This window comes from Apteryx rowi, unplaced genomic scaffold, assembly GCF_003343035.1.
Source record: "Apteryx rowi isolate R43461 unplaced genomic scaffold, aptRow1 scaffold_22, whole genome shotgun sequence".
In the NCBI taxonomy this organism is placed as follows: domain Eukaryota; kingdom Metazoa; phylum Chordata; class Aves; order Apterygiformes; family Apterygidae; genus Apteryx; species Apteryx rowi.
Window position 1 is genome coordinate 1,782,462 of NW_020448530.1, and position 19,288 is coordinate 1,801,749.

Here is a 19,288-nt window from a genome sequence, read left to right on the forward strand (position 1 = left end):
TTTTTTTTTTTTTTTTTTTTTTTTTTAGGAAAGCTTCTAATGTGATTCATCTTCCTTTCAGCTGAAAATCACGGTGCTATTTGTGGTAGCAATACTTCCAGTTAAAAAAAAAAGACTTTTGTTTAGGGAGGAGAGCTAGAAACTTCCCCTAAGTTTTACAGCTAAAATATTTAGAAGCCTGGGCTATATATGTCTTAAGATCAGGGTAATTAAAAAAGGACAATTCTACACAGTATTAAGGTTTCTGGCAAATGAGAGTAATAAACTCTTTCGTGAGCTACGTTCCTCTACGTTCCTCCAAACACCAAAGCGACTCTCAAACTCCGAACCCGTGCAAAGGGCTCCTCAAAGCTCTTTTTAATTTCTCTCCCTTGGACTCTCCCTTTCCAGTTCCTCCCACAACCACTGACCCCTGCTGTTCTTCGTCAAGATTAAGAAAATGGTTGATGACGATTACAAGCCACAGAACAGTTCTATCTTAAAACAGGGAAAATGAGAAAGGCTGAAGCACAATGGAATCACAGTCTGCCATTTCCCATCCAGTGCATTCGGTAGGCCAACCCATACTAACTGAGCCAATTTTGAATAAATAGGATTTTCTAAAAAGATGTTCATTTTGAAGGTAAGCAAACAGGATGTATAAAAATGACAAGCGCACTGAGAATGAGCCAGTAACAACAGTCAAAGAGCCAAATAAAACAGTCAGTTTAAGGCAAAAGCTTGGTTTATATTATCATGTTACATTTAATCATAATATAATAAAAGCATATGATGTAAGAGAACTGTTCTACTGAGCTTTTCTTCAAGCAGAGTTTTGAGTTTCAATTACAAAGGCTCTGGTCCCAATATCGCAGTTAAAGCTGTACTGAAAAACACAGTTAAAATGGGGAGTTATTCCCATGACTTGATGAGAGAAGCAAAATATTTCTTCCCACACATATCGCATACTAAAAGGGCTTGGAGAAGGTTTTTGAACGCTTTAAGTTGTTTCCACTGAACTGGTGAAAAGTCAGAAGTGTTTAAAAATGACCCATATTTGCATTTTTTCACTTGGCTTTATAATGTTTCTTTTAATCTCTGTAGTTTAACCATTTCAAATGTGAAAAGGGACTGCTCACATGTATAAAACTGCTTTGTCTGCAGATAAAGGCTTCAAACTGTACATTTTTCAGGGCACAAATCATGTTCTATCTCTCTCTACAAATTGCATAAAACGTCAGTGCTAAAAACATCAGTTCAAAGAAAATTTTATAACAGGAGTTACTGATTCTACTGATTCAAGAGCTACAAAATCTCCAGCAACAGGGGAGCCTTCGTTCTTCACATAGGCAAAATTTCTTAACAGGTTTTATCTTTTCAACTGTATATTCTTGTTTTAACCTAGAGCTGTATTTTGGAAAATGAATTCACTATTGCATTTCCCAGCAAAAAAAAGTTAAGAAGTCAGTTTGCAGTTTTATTCTAGCATTTTCCATACGCGTTTTATCTTAAAAAATAAACTTATTATAGCTCCTGTGTCCACCAATCTGCAGGCAGAGACATTTACAAAATCTGCCCACGGCACATATGTGCATCACACAAATGTTATCTCCCCCTCTCTCAGTGACAGCCTCAAACTTCGGCAGCGGTAGAGTTTGCGAAAAATGGACAGTTACAGAAACAGACCATCGCAACTTCCTTCCAAAACAAAATACAGATTGACAACAGATTGAGAGGCAATTAGAATGGAGACTAGACTAATGTATTAGATCAATAAGGACTTTCCAAAATAAGAAACCTTACTCTATGTTTTTTCTGCCTACTCCAACTAGGAACACTGGGAATGTCGGCAGCAGGATAAACAACAGCGCGCTCGACGGCTCGCACCGGCGCTGTATTTCTGAAAGCAGATAGTCACCGGAAGCACTCAGACGACTCGGAATTTTGTAATGCAAAGATAATCAAAGGATCACCCACTTCATGCAAGTAAACTCAGAAAGTATTTTGAGGCTTATTCTGGTGTTCAGAAAATGGACACAGGATACAGACAGATATTGGAAAGCAAGTCCCGCTGGCTGCAGTTTCGGGAGGGAGGGAGGCAATGCCAGCCTTCTGTTTGCCCGGCACTCGGGAAGCATCACCAGATAACTCCCAGAAATCACCAGAGCATTATGCCCGTTTTCCAAAATCTGACCGGATGACATGAAACTAATTCTTGTTCTTGAGATCTAGAAACAACAGAGTGACAGGTCTTCGTAACAGGTTAAACTTCCCTATTTTCTGAATGTAAAGCAAACCAAATTAGTTCAGGTGTTTCAATACAAAAATAATAAAAACAGAAGTTATTATCTCTGTGCCCTAACTTGGGTTACTATCACTTCTTGCGTATTAGGTACTTTCATAGCACAACTATTATTTCACCAGAGTAAATCCAGAGGAAATTGCAGCTCTTCCAATATTTTCTTCAGAGACTTTTCCCAAAAGATTAATCTTTTAATTCTTTCTATCCCTGACTGGATCAGGACGAGTTTCAAAAAGCAGAAAGGAAGAGTGGGCTGAGAACAGCAGATGAAATCTGGAATATAACTCTCAGCGAAAATTTGACATGGGTAGCCCAGATGAGGTTCATTTATTAGGTCTAAACTGTAAACTAGATAAAATCGGGTATGTATATATAGTGGAAAAATTTTACAGAGCTGGAGTTGTCCAAGAGTTAAATACTTTAAGAGGTAATATCATCTGCATGTTCTTACACTTTTAGGGAAAAAAAAAAGTTAGCATTACTACTTCTTATAAACACTCAAGCCATACTATATTGTGAAATGTGACCCTTTTGGGTGCCTCTGAACTGCTACTCACAGTTAATAATACTAAAATTGTAGAGGCTTCCCACTGGCATTTTCATGAGAAATTTACTTTCCAGGTTTTGAATGCTAGTGAGTATGAAATTATCTTGTAGGCAAGCTGCAACCTATCAACTTCTTAAAAAAATATCATTAGAACACTTTTATTGCATTATTACCTTGTAGGCAACTAACTTTGTGGTAGGTATTGTACAATGTTAGAAAACAACAATGTCACAGCAGTCTAATTACTTGCAAAATGAGTGGCAATTCTGAAAACTGCATAGCTAATAAAAATATAAACCTTCTGGTGACATGCTGATACCTTTCTGTGTTTCACACACTTCTTTTCAACCTTGTTCAATAGATACTTTCCAGAATACACAGATAAAGCACTCAAATCAAGCACGACTATTTATTCTTTAAAACATGTCAACTATTTCAGGTAAAGATAATTAAAGAACAGGACTGGTTAACATAACTCTTATGTCAAAAATATTTAAAGGACAACATGATTAGTAGCTTAATTCTATGGGAGGTTTGGCAAGTGCCCATAGAAGACTTCTGAAGAGAAAGGAAGCTTTTGATTTCAATGAATACCATATCCACCCTGTGAATAAAGGAATGCAAGACAGACACTGTCTTCTTACTGCAGAGAGCTGGGATCAAACAACAGCAAGTACATTTAACTTAGAGGCTTTGTCATAAATTTTGAGGGCTACCTAACTACGACAAAACAACAGGGCAACTAGCGATTGCTGCGCAAACCTAAATATACCATCAGTCAGAGCTAATATGAGTTGGGAGCGTTGCGGGTAAAACTCAAATGCATCGCTCCTTTCATTAGTGTGAATAACACAAGGAAATATTATAAATGAAAGCGTATTTAGTTAAAATACATCCATCCACAATAGCTGGATTCAGCATCTGGTGAAACATTCCTGGCGCCTACCTGTGAAGACGACAGACATTACAGCTATTACAGCCCCACACTTGCGCTTTCAAGGAAGGATGGGCAGGAAAAACAAAGCAGCTGGTAAGAGCCAGGAAAGAATTGCATCTTGTCGCCAGCTACTCTGACAATCACACCCTGAGATTTACACGGGTGGGGCCCGTTTATTTTTCGCTCGTCCCCGTGAAGAAACAGACCCATTTGTTTACTAGAGAGAATGGAGTGGGGGGGGGGCAGAGGGGAAAAATGGTTTTATTTGGCGCCGAGGCCGAGACAGTGTCACACAGGAAGCGGTACGGTCGAACTTCTGCTCGCAGCTGTGTTAGGGTTAGTAAAACTGTGATCTGTAAAATGCTGTAAGCAAGAACAAAAGTTCTCTCCTCCTGTACTAAGCCGTCTTCCTCGACTTCTGAGAAAGCCGCTTTCAAATGACCCATGAGAAAGCTCTGAACAGTCCTAGTAGAAGGGCTCAGTACAAAGCAAAGTATTTATTTTTCACTGAAGTTATTTAAAAGACCAATAAACATGAAAACGTGGGGTTTTCACCTACAATTTTTTGGTTTTGTTTTTACTGCCCAGAGATACTTATATTAAGAAAAGGTAATATGGTGAGGCGGAAACGGACCATATGGTTGCTGAGTAACGCCATGAAATTCACAAAATACGAACAGTGATATGAACAACACATTTATAAACTGCAGATTTTTAGTACTTTTATTGAAATTTGACAAATCTTGCATAGATGTATCCTTTTAAAATTGAATTGCATGGACTTTAACTTGGGGAATAAAGAAAAAGTAGTACAACGAAACAGCCGACAAGCCAGATGAACTGATTATTTATTAAATATGTAAAACTGAGTTATGAACATAATCAATTCAATTTGTTCACTTTCTGTTTATGAAATGCACGCTGCCTATGAACTGGTATAGTGAAGTAAGTGTTTGAAGTCTGGAACAGGAGGGAGGGAGGAGTCAGAGCCAAAGTAAATTAATTCAAATCTTATTTTCACTCCAGGTATCCAATCTATATAAAGCTTTTCAGACAGTGGTCTGTAGCTTTTAGAAATTAGAATGAGATTAAATCTGACTCTACTGAATTTGAATGCAACTACATTGAAAGCAGACAATTTGTGCCCGCTTAGACTATGACATATATCAGATATTTAATTATCTCCATATATAAGATATTTAGTTATTTATACTTCAAATAGTAAGTATTTGGATACAGTTTCAGATTTCTATAAATGTGAACAAACAAGTACCATTTCTGTATGTTATTTTACCTTCAGTCAAATGACACAAAAAATACATCTTCTGGAGCAGCTTAAAATGAGAAGGGACTCACCGACACTCAGTACATATCAAAATGAGAAAAAACTGCAAGTCATTGCACTGTTTTGGGGAGAAAGTTATGATTATACATTTGCAAGAATGATATAGTCTAACTGTTCTTCCTTGTGTTGATTCTATGACAGTGAACTTGTTTTTCTCCCAGAAGCAGTCACTGACGTGTATCATCTGATCACCAAGAATATTGCTGCGTTAATTATGTAAAAATCTGCAACACAGTTTTATGTTTGCCCATGAGATATCTCAGAAACTGCCAAACCTCACTAAAATCACAGAATATCAGTATCAATTGATATCGCTCTCTAGTAGAAAACAGCGTTCTTCTGAAATCGAGAAGGAAGGGTAACACTAATAAATATATTAATAAAAAAGAAATTTAGTGATGTGACTTTGCAGTACTGAAAAGCCTTACATGCTTTCTGGATTTAAATTAAGATTTGGTGATAGGCTTTGTTCTGTTGATTCTGTCTGGTTACATATTTCAATTATTTTTTTATGTTGAGCACACTTATTAAAACAGTATACATGATGCAACACAGTATTAGTCTCTATTATTTTTTTCCTCTTTAAAAAAATTCATTTTTTCCCCCTAAGACAGAAGGAAAGATAATTTATGTTGCACTGGAAAGCATGTGAGTATTAGTGATGGGCAATGATGAAGAACATAAATGGTTTCCATTTTCACATTCAAAAACAAGTACCTGTAAATTAATGCTAAAAGCAACTGGCCTATAAAACAGCCATGTTTCCATGCCAACTGATCACAGAAATGCATATAATTCAACAAAAAACCCCGAATAACCTACAAAACAAGAAAATAAAAAGAAAGCAGAAGTGCTGGAAAGATCCTGACCATACCCAACTGTTTTACAGGAACAGCAAACAACACAACAAAGGATGCAATTTAAGACACGAACGGTGTACAGCTAATGGTACTTCATCATTACAATACTTAAAAGCTGTCATTCTCTAGTCAACAAGAAAAACAGGATACAGAACACCCCTATTAAGAAGGAGGGAACACTCATAAAATAGTAGTAATTCTTACGGAGGTTTCACAGTTGGTAAAGAAGAAAGCCCAGGTTACTATTCAGTGCACATCTTTCCTTAGAATTTTATTTTTGTCTTTTACCCACAAAGGTCTTACTTTACTCCTTACTCAGACCGAGTTGCACTGTGGTTCTGCAACCAGTCAGCAGAGCTGCCTGCACAGTAAGGCAGTCTGCTATTTGAGTATTAGTCGCAAAACTGAGCACATTAGGAGTGAACAGATATTTACCTGCAAACAAGCAGCTCACGCATCAGTGTGTACATACATAATTGATGTATGTAATTAAAATTTTGTATGTATATGAATGACTTCAGCTTCACAACTGTTAAAAAGATACTACCACTTTCTGTGCAAAAAATAAAATAAATTATAAATTCATAAAATTCTGGCATAATCCACATATGTATACACACACAGAATAACCAGAGTTATTTTAAGCAATGAAACTCAAAAATGTTAAACAGAAAAGAACGCTACAGATCTAACTATAGCTAGTTCCAAGAAATTATTGACATTTATATCCAATAAAACCAGCAATTTGAGTATTTGTTCTTTTAAATGTAGAGAAATAAATAATGTCCAACTAAGAGGTCCATAAAACCTGTGCTATAAATGAATACAAATTGAAGACAGGAAAATAAAAGCGCTTCTTAATACATCTTTATCTTATCAAGTAAGCAATAGTGTTCTTCTTCCTATTTAGTTCTTGAAACCATATTAAAAGGCATTAGAGGTTTAAAACTGATGAAAAATTATGGTCACAGAACTCGAAGCTGGAAATTCCACCATTAATGCATTTTGATGCATTGGTATTTTACTGTTGTCCGTATTTTGCATGAATAATAGAGAACAGAAAATTGGAAGTGCTTGTACCAGTCCTATTGTCTTCTTATTCACACAAACATACAGATTTCGTGATAATGGGCCTGCAGAAATAAAATATGCATGCACCACACTTACACACTGCATGTCAAGATTTAGAGTTTATATGAAATGAATTTTAGGTTCATTTACTAGCTACACTCTGTATAGGGACCTCAGTGACATCAATGGATGAAAAGGAATAATTATATGGCCCTGCCCTGCCCTATCCAGAAAGCATGAAAGATCAAGGGTTTTACTAGTGACTTTCTTTCTCTGTCAACTCAGGATTCAGTAAAAACACAACTTTCAGATGTGACAGTTGCTTGTTACCCTTTTCCACAAACATCAATAATAAAAAACATGCATTTTCTGGGACAGACTTTACCATTTAAATGCAAAAAAAATCTGAAGTCTGGTAGGGAAGACCAAAGCTGAAAAACTCTGAAGTCACTGGGATTACTTTCAAATAAATCAACAGTGTTTAGATCACAGCCCAAGAAACATGCAAATTAAACATTAAGCATCTTTGCAATTCTCTGCATTCCTGATCCCCTTCTCCAAACTTTGCCTAAGGTTGTCCACAGCTAATTGATCAAGCGTTACTACAGTTTTGGTAGCAGAGGCCACTATTTCTGCAGCTCTTCACATATAAACTACTAATATGAGGCAGTACAAATTTATATTTGGGGCCCTAAATAGAAAAGCTACACATTGCTTAAGACACACTGAGTATTCCTGACTAACTACATATGCAATAGTCTTTGCACTACATGAGCTGTTCAGCAACTCTAAAAGTACCTAGATATAAAATCCAACTGTTAGCCAGGCACAAAACAGACAGTAACTGTATACCCAACTTCATGCTTCCCTGGCAATTTACTCCTACTATGTTTTGGAAGGACCAAAGGTGGCCAAGTTGAGCGAGATGAAAGGTCAGTTCAGCTTCGGAGACCTTCACCTCTTTTCGTCTACTGTCAACAAGACTCTACTGTTGTAAAGACACACGTCTACCAAGTTTTTGAAAGACTACTGACATCATTCACTACGGTGAATGAAATGATCAGTAGATTACACTGATTTTTCATACAGCACTGCCTAGGGCGAGATCCTAAACGGTAACAGAGTAAAGGCTCCATGTTATTTAAATACAAACAGGAGACAATAAAAAATACAAAAAAATCATCGTCAATGGAGCAACAACTGTGTGGGCAAACAGCAGTGATTACATGTTCAGCAATAGTTCTCCCATAGCCTTGGACCGCACAGGCTGTTTATACAAGCGCAGGAAAGAATGCGGTCCTGAACTTGCCCATTACCCCCCAGAAAAGGTATTGTGGGAATGTTAACTTTCACCTGGCCGCCTTCCAGGCGCTGACAGGAAAAAACGCAGTTTTAAAATTTTAGCCAACTGAGGAATACTCTGCATTTTTCACATTTTCCAATGAATTCAAGTTATGTATAAACTGACAGGCCTTGAACTAAATCCACATATAATGGATGTAATAAGATGATCAACTACTCTGTAAAAGAACACAATCAAGGGGTCTCACAGCCAAACCAAACAACCAGTATCATATTTCACAAACCACGACAGCTTCTGAAAAAGCCAGCACATTTCTAAAATAGCAGAAATGTTTCTAGTGTCCATAAGAGCATCTACTGGACAATCTGAGTAGGAAACTAGAAAAGAACCATCCATATTTCAGTGGCACGGTCCTAGGCTGGGATGAAGAACCAACACCACAGGACAAAGATGTCCTGTTGGAAGCTCGTGTTCTGTTGTGCAATTAACGGGATGGAATCATGTCCTGCTGCGTGTCCGGTTCCTGAACTGGCCCCATGACACAAACTGTAACACAGAAGTGATCCAGGCACAGCAACTGCATGGCCTGGGGAAGACCCCAAAACAAAACTTGCCAAAATGTCCCACTCTGTTTTAAACAGAAGGCATTTTTCTTGCTCTTTTCCATCTGGCACTTCTAGACTAGCTGTCTTTACTTAACAGTCATTTCAAAGTTTTTAATAGTCATACAGTGTGCAAACTCAAACTGAAAGAAATTATCCATTACTTCTTCTCTTCCAAAGTTCAACTGTTAAGTAAAAATAGCTTGCAATCATGTCTCCACTTCAAACCTTTGCATCTCAGCACAATCAAGAGTACTCAGTGCTAGCCCAACATTGCTGTATTTCAATATACAGCATATGGAGCTGCAGCCCGATCACTTACCAGTATTTTGTTGATTCCTTTGCGTGCATGTCCTGTCAAGCTAATTGGTGAAATACAACTTCCTGATTTAAATATACAAGAGTTGTTTTTTTTTTTAACTGTTTAAAGAGGAAGCAGTTTAATGGTGGAAAGTACATTTTTAATTTGAAAAAAAAAAAAAAAAAAGCCCTTCAGTCATAGCAGAATGTTTTATACAGACCTTGTGTTCAGTCATGCCACAGGCTGCCTTCTTAAGTGCACTTATATTAATTCATTTCACAATCAAAAACACACTGCTTCCCAACCATTTACCTGTGACAAAATGAGACACAAACAACGAGATCTACCAAGCACCTATTCAGAGCACCATTAATATCAAAATTCTGCTCTTACTTAGTGCTTTTTTCTACAGACCTCGGAGTGCTTTTACAAATGAGGTCAGTATCATTATTCCCATTCGATGCATGCTGGGACTGTGCAGAGAAGTGAAGTGAATCATTCCAGGTCGCTCCTTGGGCTACTTGCAATTAGGAGAAGACCAAGACTGTCTGAGCCATTCCAGTGCCACTTACCACATTTGCTAGCACTGCTGTCTGCTCCCCTCTCCCTTCCACTCCTCTGGTCAATAATTAGACCAAATTTGCCCTGAAAGTTAGCAAGTCCACACTTCATCTTCCTTCAGCTCTTACCAAAGACTCTTAATAACACTAAGCTGCTTCTTTAACCAAAGAAAAAAGATAAGCACCTCAAGAGGGTAATTCAGTTCTCACGTCGGTGATTAATTTCCTAACATAGGTGTTTCAGTTAAGTGACTTACATAAAGAGGTACAAATCCCACACAAGAAAAGTTAGATTTACACTAGCACAGGCCTGTAAACCAGAACACAAATGCCATATAAAGTGGTTGAAAAGTACAACATTTTGACTTGGTTTTGCTGATTCCAAAATATCTTAATGCAATTGCGAAATAAGCCTAATTTACACTTAGAGTTCACGAAAAGGCAGGTGCTAGCTTAACTAACTTGATTTAAAAATGTACTTAATTAAATGTGAGCAGTTTCTCAGGTATCATACAGCTTATTCACAGATTGCTCCTTTCACCATACATATTTGGGACCAAAGAAATCTTAGATACGACATAGAAGGTTTTTTTACTATTCATAAAAATAATCACTATTTAATGTTCTTTTTAGAATTAGTCTTCTAAAATGAAAACTAAACTTTGCTGATTCTCTTTGGAAACCTGAGAGAGAATTAGATGATCTTTTAGGCCCTTTGCTCTTGCACAAAAATTTCTCTCTTGACAGAAAATCTTTAGGGACTTCTATAGTTGCTAGAATTGCATAACCCACCCTTTAAAAACCTTACCATGCTTATGAGCTAGTATCCGTAAGGCAGGCAAAAAATAAAGTATATTCTGTATTTCTTGCTTTTTTTTTTTTGATTCTTGTGCACATAAGAAAATATTTTTCTTTTGGAAGATAAGCATTAATTTTGTTAGCAAAGCCACGAAGCTCCGAAACAAAAAATTAACAGGCTTAAAAGCAAGTCCAAAAAGAAGATGCTAGCAGTTATCAAAACAAAGGCAAAAATATAATGTTCACAGTACTTCAGAGTCTAAAACACCAACTCAGTAAAAAAACACTGTAAACTTTATTTAGTCATGGCAATAGGAAAATATGATTCATGATTTTGGAGAGTCCTCACTATCCTGAATCTTCCAATTAAGTCACAGAATGTGTTCTTCAACTGCAGATACTAAGCCAAACCTATCTTCGGATAAATTTTAGCAAAAGGGTTATCCTATTACAACTGTGGCTCAGCAGGTAGGATGCAGCCAGGATCCTATGGATTTTTGTAAGCCCACTCCAACTCGCTTTGATATCAACTGGAGCTGAATAACTCAACATCCTGCAGGATCAAAATCAAAATCTGCTAGGAAAGGAAAAGTTATGCCTGCAGCTTACTGCTTCCCAAATTCCTACTTAAAATCCTTCCTTATTTCTTGCTCAAACGAGATAATTCTCAGTTCTGAATACATAATGCTAGATTTCAATTTCGGATGGCTGCAGGGTGGTCATGAGGTAAATACCAAGTGTATTTGTATGCCTCTATTTACAGTAAGAAGTCATCTGGATTCAAGGATTAAAAACATGAAACCTTTTGAACAAAGACATGGTAAGAGAAAGCCTCAAACAGAGGACTGTCAAATATAAACAACATAAACAACCAAACCCAAAATGCAGTGTATTGTGAAACCCTTTCAAAACCATACAATACTATGGGAATTAAGTAAACTTAAAACTCCCCTGCAATACTCTCGTCATAGCTAATTTGTGATTTCCTGTACTCTCAGTACTAACAGTACAATGGAGCCTCTATTGTGAGCCTCCTCCCACAAGCTTTTAAAAAATGCAAGACATTCTTTTTATCTAGACTGGCGTGGCTAAAATACATCCAGCTCCACACAGATAAAAGGTTATTTTCTTAGATGTTGCTTTTAAAAAAAATCTGCTGTCTAGCTGTACTGAGTTCAAAGATCACATAGGAATAGCACTCTGGTGGCTAAACTGCTGACCGGGAATCCCAACCAGGGCAGACATAGGAAGCTGCTTTCGTTTTAGGATTACAAGAAAAGGTTCTACATGAAGAAATATCTGCAAATTCAAAACAATTCAAACAGGCTCTGACACTTTCAGATTTAGTTGCTTTTTCAGCTTCTGTTAGAACCAGTGAATAAAGTTACAGCAATATCAGCTACATGTGATGATTGAGGGTGAGGGTAAGAAGTCCTTTAAGTAACTAGACATACAATCTTCAAATACACAGCTTCTGGCCTACTTGATTTTGCAAAAATGTTGGACTTCACACAATATTTTAATAGATATTAAAAGATATTTATGTTTAAAGAGGTACATGAGCGAGACTTTGCACATCAAATCCCAGCAAGAGGAATGGAAGGTGGGAATCCTAGCACAGGACAGCTCAGGAAAGGAGCACTGCTAGCAGTAGTAGACTTTTAGCATGCAGGAGAGAATTTGGTGAGGACACAGTAAAAACCTAAAATGCTGCCATGGCTTTGGTCAGTACCTTCATGATCATTCTTACCCAAGAAACACTTTAAGAGAAAGAATTATCCAGCCAGTTCCAGTCAGCATGGGAACACATTCATACAAAACTGAATTGCTGTTAACCAGTAAGATCATTTCTCTCAGTAATGCTGATTATATGAACAGGAAAATCAACAATATGAGAAAGGCTGTGATACACATTAATACTATTCAGTGAAGCACTAGACACACATTAAGATGTCTGGTAGACCACAAATGTGAAAACGCTCATTATCTGGTTGAAAATAAACAGTTTAACATATCTGGTACAACACATTAAAGAGAAAAAAAAATATTTAAATATCAGTTTAAGAGTTTGGAGACTGGCTTGTGGTTATCTCTACTAAACACTTTTGTCCTGCATGACTCTGCAAAGACTAAAGCTACCTACTCAGCAAGAGACAAACTGGCTGCAACCATCTAATGAAATTTGACTCATGTGGGAATTCTGATGAAGTGCTGCACATCACCGTTTCTGCCAAGCCATGCATTTCATTTCTGAGATTGAGACTGCCACGCTGCGAGCATGCGAGAGGCAATGCTAATTTTGGATAGTTCGGCTTAAAACCAGGAGGCTAACTCTGAAAACGCACATTCAAGTTAAATCCCTACAGAAGCCAACAAAAATTCTGCAATTATAAATTAAAGATACGGGGATTTGCACCAATGGCAAAGACATTACTGGCTGTCAGCCCCTAGCGGCACCTCTGACGGACTGTACATATGACTAACGGCCGCCTGAGGCAGCGCTCTCTTTTCCTGCAAATTCTCCTGTGGATCAGCCCAATTTGACTGGAGAGCACACATCTTAGCGTAGCTCCTTTCTGGCTCATTCTCCCAACTTCTGACTCACCCAGGGGCTACAATGACATTCTGCAGAGTGAAAAAAATATGTGTAGTGGAAGGGGATGAAAATACCCTGCAGTGCTGCTTCTCTCCCAGCTCTCTTTTGAATACTGTCTCCCCAGGGTACTATCCGAGCATGACAGGGGACAGCACGTAGGCCATTCCTCTGCCTGGCCAGGCACCAGGCTTTACTTTACACAGCGTAGCCTCCTGCCGTAGGAAAGGGAAAGGATTATGGCCAGTGGGAATGCAGGCGAAAGAGCCCAAGAGAGTTGGATTTGCTACTTTTGCTGTCCTGAGAAGGCAGCATTGGGATAATTCCTACAGATAATGTGCGGAGGGTGGGAGAAGGGGAATTACAGGGACAACACCTCACATGGCAGCAGCAACAGCAGTCAGCCTGGCTTTCCAGGGCTCTAACATGAGCACGACCGCGTCAATTTTGCTTCCCCTAGAATTTATCTGTCCTAAGCAGCTATCTACTTCATCTATACTGCGGTTTGGCTGTGGACGTCCGAAGTAGATGACAGCCTATATCCTTTTTGCATGAGACCAGACACGCTTAGGTACATACACGCACACCAGGAAACCACACAGGGCACCCTAACTACAGACACTTCTCTCTCGCGAGGGTCACATGTCAACCAAATACAGAAGGCAGCAGAAGCTATGCTTGCTTTAAAAGAAAGGGAACAAAACAGTTATGCTCTTCTCATGTTCTGTAGGCTCGTACATGAAATAACTGCAAAGCTTCCAGCAGATCCTGTCGGGATGGGCCTCTCACCGCTCTCATCGCAGCGTGTGTCCACGTGTGATGGCACAAGCTGTAACCGATCAAGAAATATTGGGGCTGCTCAGGAAGACAGCGCACATCCAACGGTCAGAAATTTGGGCTGTATACAGGAGTCCGGAATTTTGACTCAGGCACGTAAAAAATGTTTCTATGCTTCTTTCCTTTTTTGTATTTTCGCATCAGAACTCCCCTAAAAGATTAAAAGGAGAGGAGGAGTAACTCTCCTTACAATGAAGTCTGGCACACATACAGAGTCAGAAAGCATGAACGACTTTCATTCCAGACTTATGTAACTTTGCCAGGGGTGACAGAACACGCGGAAAGTGATTCAGATACTGATAAGGGACACCCACTGACCTGTAAATAAAACTATCAAAATATGCCTTAAAATACCTCACATAAAGCAAAATTATATAATTGCATTATCTCATGTTTTAATATTAAAGCTACAAACCTTGATATGGGACAGAAATAAAAGCTTTCCATTAAAAATCTCAACTTTACAATTATTCCGAACAACTGTTCGCAGCCCCTAAGACGACTTTTTCTGCTTGCTTTAGTGAACTCTTCTGGCTGACTACACTGGCAGGTACACTGGAAGGAAGTTCCTCGACATGCTAAAATATCTGAAAAAGGGAGGAAGAAAAAAGACGAAAACGCAGAGATGTGCAAGGGTCATCCAAAAGAACTACCAACATGAAACATGCTATAGCATTAGCAACATTTAGCTCAAAGAAAAAAAAAAAAAAAAATCAAACAATGTCAATTTTCAATTATGTTGATTAGACACAAACTGGATAATTAGCAAATGGAATAATAACACAGGAAACAGGATATGTTTGTGATGAAATGATGAAAGTATTTCATAAAGGAGACAAGTTAATTTATAATTATCTTCTTCAAAAATTAAATCCTTGCTCCAGTAGAGCAAGCATAAATGTGTTGTTTCACGCAACAAAAAAAATTAACCTATTCATCTAGTAAACTGAATTTTCTCAAAGATTTAAGCCATTTCTTTTTATTTGGATTTTACCTCGTGAGCTTTTTTTTCCCCATTACGTAAATTGTCAGAGTCTTTTTAATTTTAGACGCTGCCTGTTGTAGTACCCGTAGAGGTAAAGACCTCGGTTCGGGCCCTGCTACGGCCTCAGCCATACAAAGACGGCTGAGCGGCCCCCACAACAGGCCTGTGGCAGGCAGGCTGGGCCAAGAGCGGTGCCAGCGCCAGCCTGGGCTCTGGCACTTGCGGCCGGCCGAGCCCCGAGGGTGCGGCGGAGGCACACGGTGCTCCAAATACTCCTGCTCTCCCTGCCCTGGCCACAGATAGCGCTTAGAAGGTAGCACAAATTAGAAGGGCCCAGGGACTGTCTCAAATTCCTCCAGAAATAGGATAAGTCTCTTTCTGTCAGGCTCAAAAACAATTTGAAGTTTTACCGATTTCAAACATCAAACCAAAGCGGAATATTAAAGAATACGGCCCCCAAGCATAGCCAAGCCTAAAAAACAGTTTAATCACAGAGCTCATAGCAAGCTTTTTCACACTATAAACAATTTGAGACACTTACTTTGCTTTCCGCTCCCCGCAATACTGTCACATAAGGTCTCGTGTCAGTTTAAGACAGCCAACACTTTGATGCTCTCAGATTCCCCAAACGCTTCTGAGCACGTTAATCACTGAGGAACATGGGCTGAGGATTACTGCGTATTGAAAGAGATCCTACCATAATCATGCTCAGAGGTTCTGAAACGCCCGTAACAACTCGATGCTGCAACACTTTACTACTCTTCCTATAGGAATGGTGGAGAGGGAGCAAAGGGTTCTATTTGAGGAAATGTTAATTTTAGATTTATGTGCAAAGAATGCTTGCTGTCTTTTCCCGATCAATACACAGATTCGAATGAATTATCATCTTTGTTCTTAAGGTGCTAGGGGAGAAAGGGAACCAAAGACACAGTCACAAACTCACATCTTTCAAAGACGTAAATTCATTTCTACGCTGCCTGTGAGAGAGAACGTGTGTGGCAGAGGAACTAAGGCTAAAGGGCTATGTACTACAACTTTTATCCTCACCTTAAGCTTTAGGACACGTATTAAACGTGCAACTCCATCTCTACTCTCTCAGTAAATAAATAATTATGGGGCCAGGAGGTTAGGTAGCCTCAGATGAGGCTGCGATGCTGCTATATTGCCGATTGCTATGGGATTTGAAAGCTTGACACACACTGGAGTATCACCTCATCAATGTTCCCAGCTGGCTTCAGAAGCAAAACCCTAAGTATTACTCTCAAATGCAGGTCTCTAACACACAAGTAGCCAACGTCTCCAGATTCCTTTCAAGAAGCATAGCTCATACAAATTCATGGTAGTTAAGGAAAGACAAAATGGCAACAAGCAATTGTAGTCCAAAATATTTGCATGGCTTTGAATAAACAGGTTAAGTGTTATATTTTCACATAAACAAATTAAAGACCATATTGCTTCTCATGTGTCTTTACTTGAAAGACATTTAAATCTGTGTCTTTCCCTACGCTTATCACTCTTCAAACTATTTACTTACAAAATAAGTTGGTTTTTTTCATTCTTATGGTAGTCATTTAAATAGACGCTTTGGGAAAATGTCATTTTTTTTCTCCCCCAAAAGGGTCTACCATGCCTAGTCATTTAACTGTGGTAGCTGCTCTTATTTGAAAAGGAGGGATTGACTTTACATTTCAGAACGCTGGCAAGTATACTACTCTATCTGTATAACACGTTACAGTATCCAGCCCAATTCTAATCTCTCTGATCAGACTTTTGGCTAAGGACTATGACTGCTCTGTTTACATTGTAAATAAAATTATAATTCTTAGAAACAGGGAGATTAGTAAATTGAAGCACCACACATTTTTAACAAAGAGCAGATGCTATTTATCTTTATGATGCAGGACAAGTCAAGAACTAACCGAACTGACAAACGTACAGACATTTCTAACTTGCTTTGTCACACTATCAGGCACTCTCACGTTATGATAAAATACAGTATTTACAATGATCAGCTTTTCACAAGTAGTATATTGTGTGCTCAATAGCTGCATGCTCCAGCTACTCCTTAACTACATATGACAACACTGAACTAAAAAATTTGCAAAAATAGTAGCATTAATATAGTAGCTTCATTGACTAAACTCTTCTACTAGGCATGACTGCAGCAATTCTCAGGCTTATTATTATTTTGTTTACCTATTCAGTAATAAAATAATGCATCACTTGCTGGAAAAATATTGAATCTCCATTACTTTAAAGGGCGATTTTTGTTTAGACAAGGACAGACAGCATACCACTCATGTTACACCAAATTACGCTCACTGTGCCACCAACAAACACAGAGGAACTTTATTCGCCCAAAAAGTATTATTTCACATTAACAGTGACAAAAACGATGGAACAATTTAACAGTCTTGCCTTATCTCTACTATCTGTTATGGATTGTAGTCACTCCGTAAATACCTATTTCTTGTTCAGATTGGAAAAGTGTGGCAGGTTGGGTTTTTGTTTGTCTGCTGTGTTCTGTTTTCAAATATACTAGTGAATTGCAAATGGACAAAATATTTTGTTACTAGATTCCTCTTGGAATGGATGATATGGTAATAATCTAAACAGCCTATTATTTGTCAAGCATTAAGGAATTCCACTATTGAAATCTTGCCGCCTTTGGGGGTCAATAAAGAGCAACGTTATTAAATATACTAAAGTTAGCAGCTTGGGCTCATAATTTTATGTGCCTGCTTCACCAACACACAGCTAAAAATACATAAAACAGATTAAAAAAAACAAAAAGAACAAAGAGATGCACTGGAAAATTACCTTTCAACTAGCATAGTCTACTTTACAGTGAGATTTTTAACTCTGTTTTTCTATTACATAAGAGAATGCACGTAAAGTGTTAATCAATGGGCTTTCCATCTACAGCAGCAATTACTTAAATACAAATAATTTTTTTTAATATTTTCTTATTTTCTTTCCACAGGAATAGAACGATGAGTTTTAAAATAATTTAACAAGGAATCAGGCTACTTGCCAAGGGGCTAGAATGCTAAATGAGAATATTTACATTTTCTAGGACCCAGGAAAAGGAATCTCTGTGATGCACCTGATACATCACAAATATTCTAGTTTATTTTAATTCATTGAAAAAGAAAAAGTACACACTCACTTCAGTCTATCAGGCCTCATTATTTTCCGTGAAGCTAAAGGGATAATTATCTTTGGGTGTTCCATCATGGCCTAAAAGCAAACATTCTTCCTGATAAGGACAACAGTTATTAAAATATAAGGTGATATTAAATTGTTTAATGTAAGTTACAACAGGTGAAATTTTGAAAACCACCACTGATAACAGTGTTTTCTAAGGATAGTCTATCCAGCTCGGTATCATAAATGAAAATCTGATTTTTAATTTTTTAGAGAAAAACAAAGCAGCATAACAGACTGAATCATATTTACATGGTAAATAAACTCATTTACTGCTTTGTAGCCTTCTTTCGGTATCATTTGCTTACAGAATAATAATGTTTATAAACAGAGTCTACACTGTATTTTCTTCTATCTACAAAAAAACCCTTCAGATTAATACAATAATTTATATCAAGCAATTCTCTAACATCACCCCATGCATGTTATCTATTTTACCTTAAAAAACAGCAGCAATCCATAAATGCATTTGCTAGCACATTAAGAGAAAAAAAAATGAAAAAAGGAGAAGGAAAAAAGAAAAAGAGAAATTCACAAATTTATGGAGAAAAAGCCTTACCTTTCAGATACATAACCCCTCCACAGATTTAGGAAAATCATTTCAACAACCAGGCCTTAAGCACTTTTAACAGCAATAAAACGCCGCTTTTAAACTTCCTGTTTATTGAAATATTAGCACAGCTTCCCCCCCCCCCCCCCGTGGCATCTCACCAGCATTTTGCTGCAGTTAAAAGCCAGGGCAGTTGGTAAAACAAGAACGGGGGGGGGGGGGGGGGGGCAGGCACCGAATTAATATTTTGGATGCAGTTTTAATGCCGTTTTACGTGTAAGCTTTGTTTTTGTTTTGGTTTGTTTTTTTTTTAAGGATGAATTGTAGCCACAGCCAAGTTTCGGTCCCCTTGGCTGCGCTTCACCCGCGTCTTCGGTTTTTATTTATTTTTTTACTTATTTTTTTTAATATCGCATCTGTCGCAGCAGTTACCAGGCAAAGTTGGGCTGGCGACGCCGCCGCCGGCCGGCGGCTCCGCGGGGTCAGCGAGCGCCGCGGCCCCGGTCCGGGC

General features: G+C 38.2%; 1 protein-coding gene across 9 annotated transcripts in view; it reads right to left on the bottom strand.

Annotated features, from left to right (window-relative positions):
• CTBP1 (C-terminal binding protein 1) overlaps window positions 1–19,288 on the bottom strand; it is a 254,568-nt gene that overhangs the window by 48,855 nt on the left and 186,425 nt on the right. The window contains exons 1-3 of one of the 9 annotated variants that reach the window (XM_026064584.1): window positions 15,562–16,244; window positions 14,451–14,622; window positions 13,937–14,186 (exon numbers count right to left, since the gene is read on the bottom strand). The exons of 5 other annotated variants lie outside the window; for them this stretch is intronic. Coding sequence is in view for 2 of the 4 variants with exons in the window: in XM_026064581.1 (XP_025920366.1) it covers window positions 3,775–3,793 (19 nt within the window). In the remaining 2 variants the exon portion in view is untranslated. Of the gene's footprint in view, window positions 1–3,774; window positions 3,809–13,936; window positions 14,187–14,450; window positions 14,623–15,561; window positions 16,245–18,786; window positions 18,854–19,288 lie in introns of those variants that run through there. 3 more of the 9 variants (XM_026064585.1, XM_026064583.1, XM_026064581.1) reach the window with 3 other exon arrangements.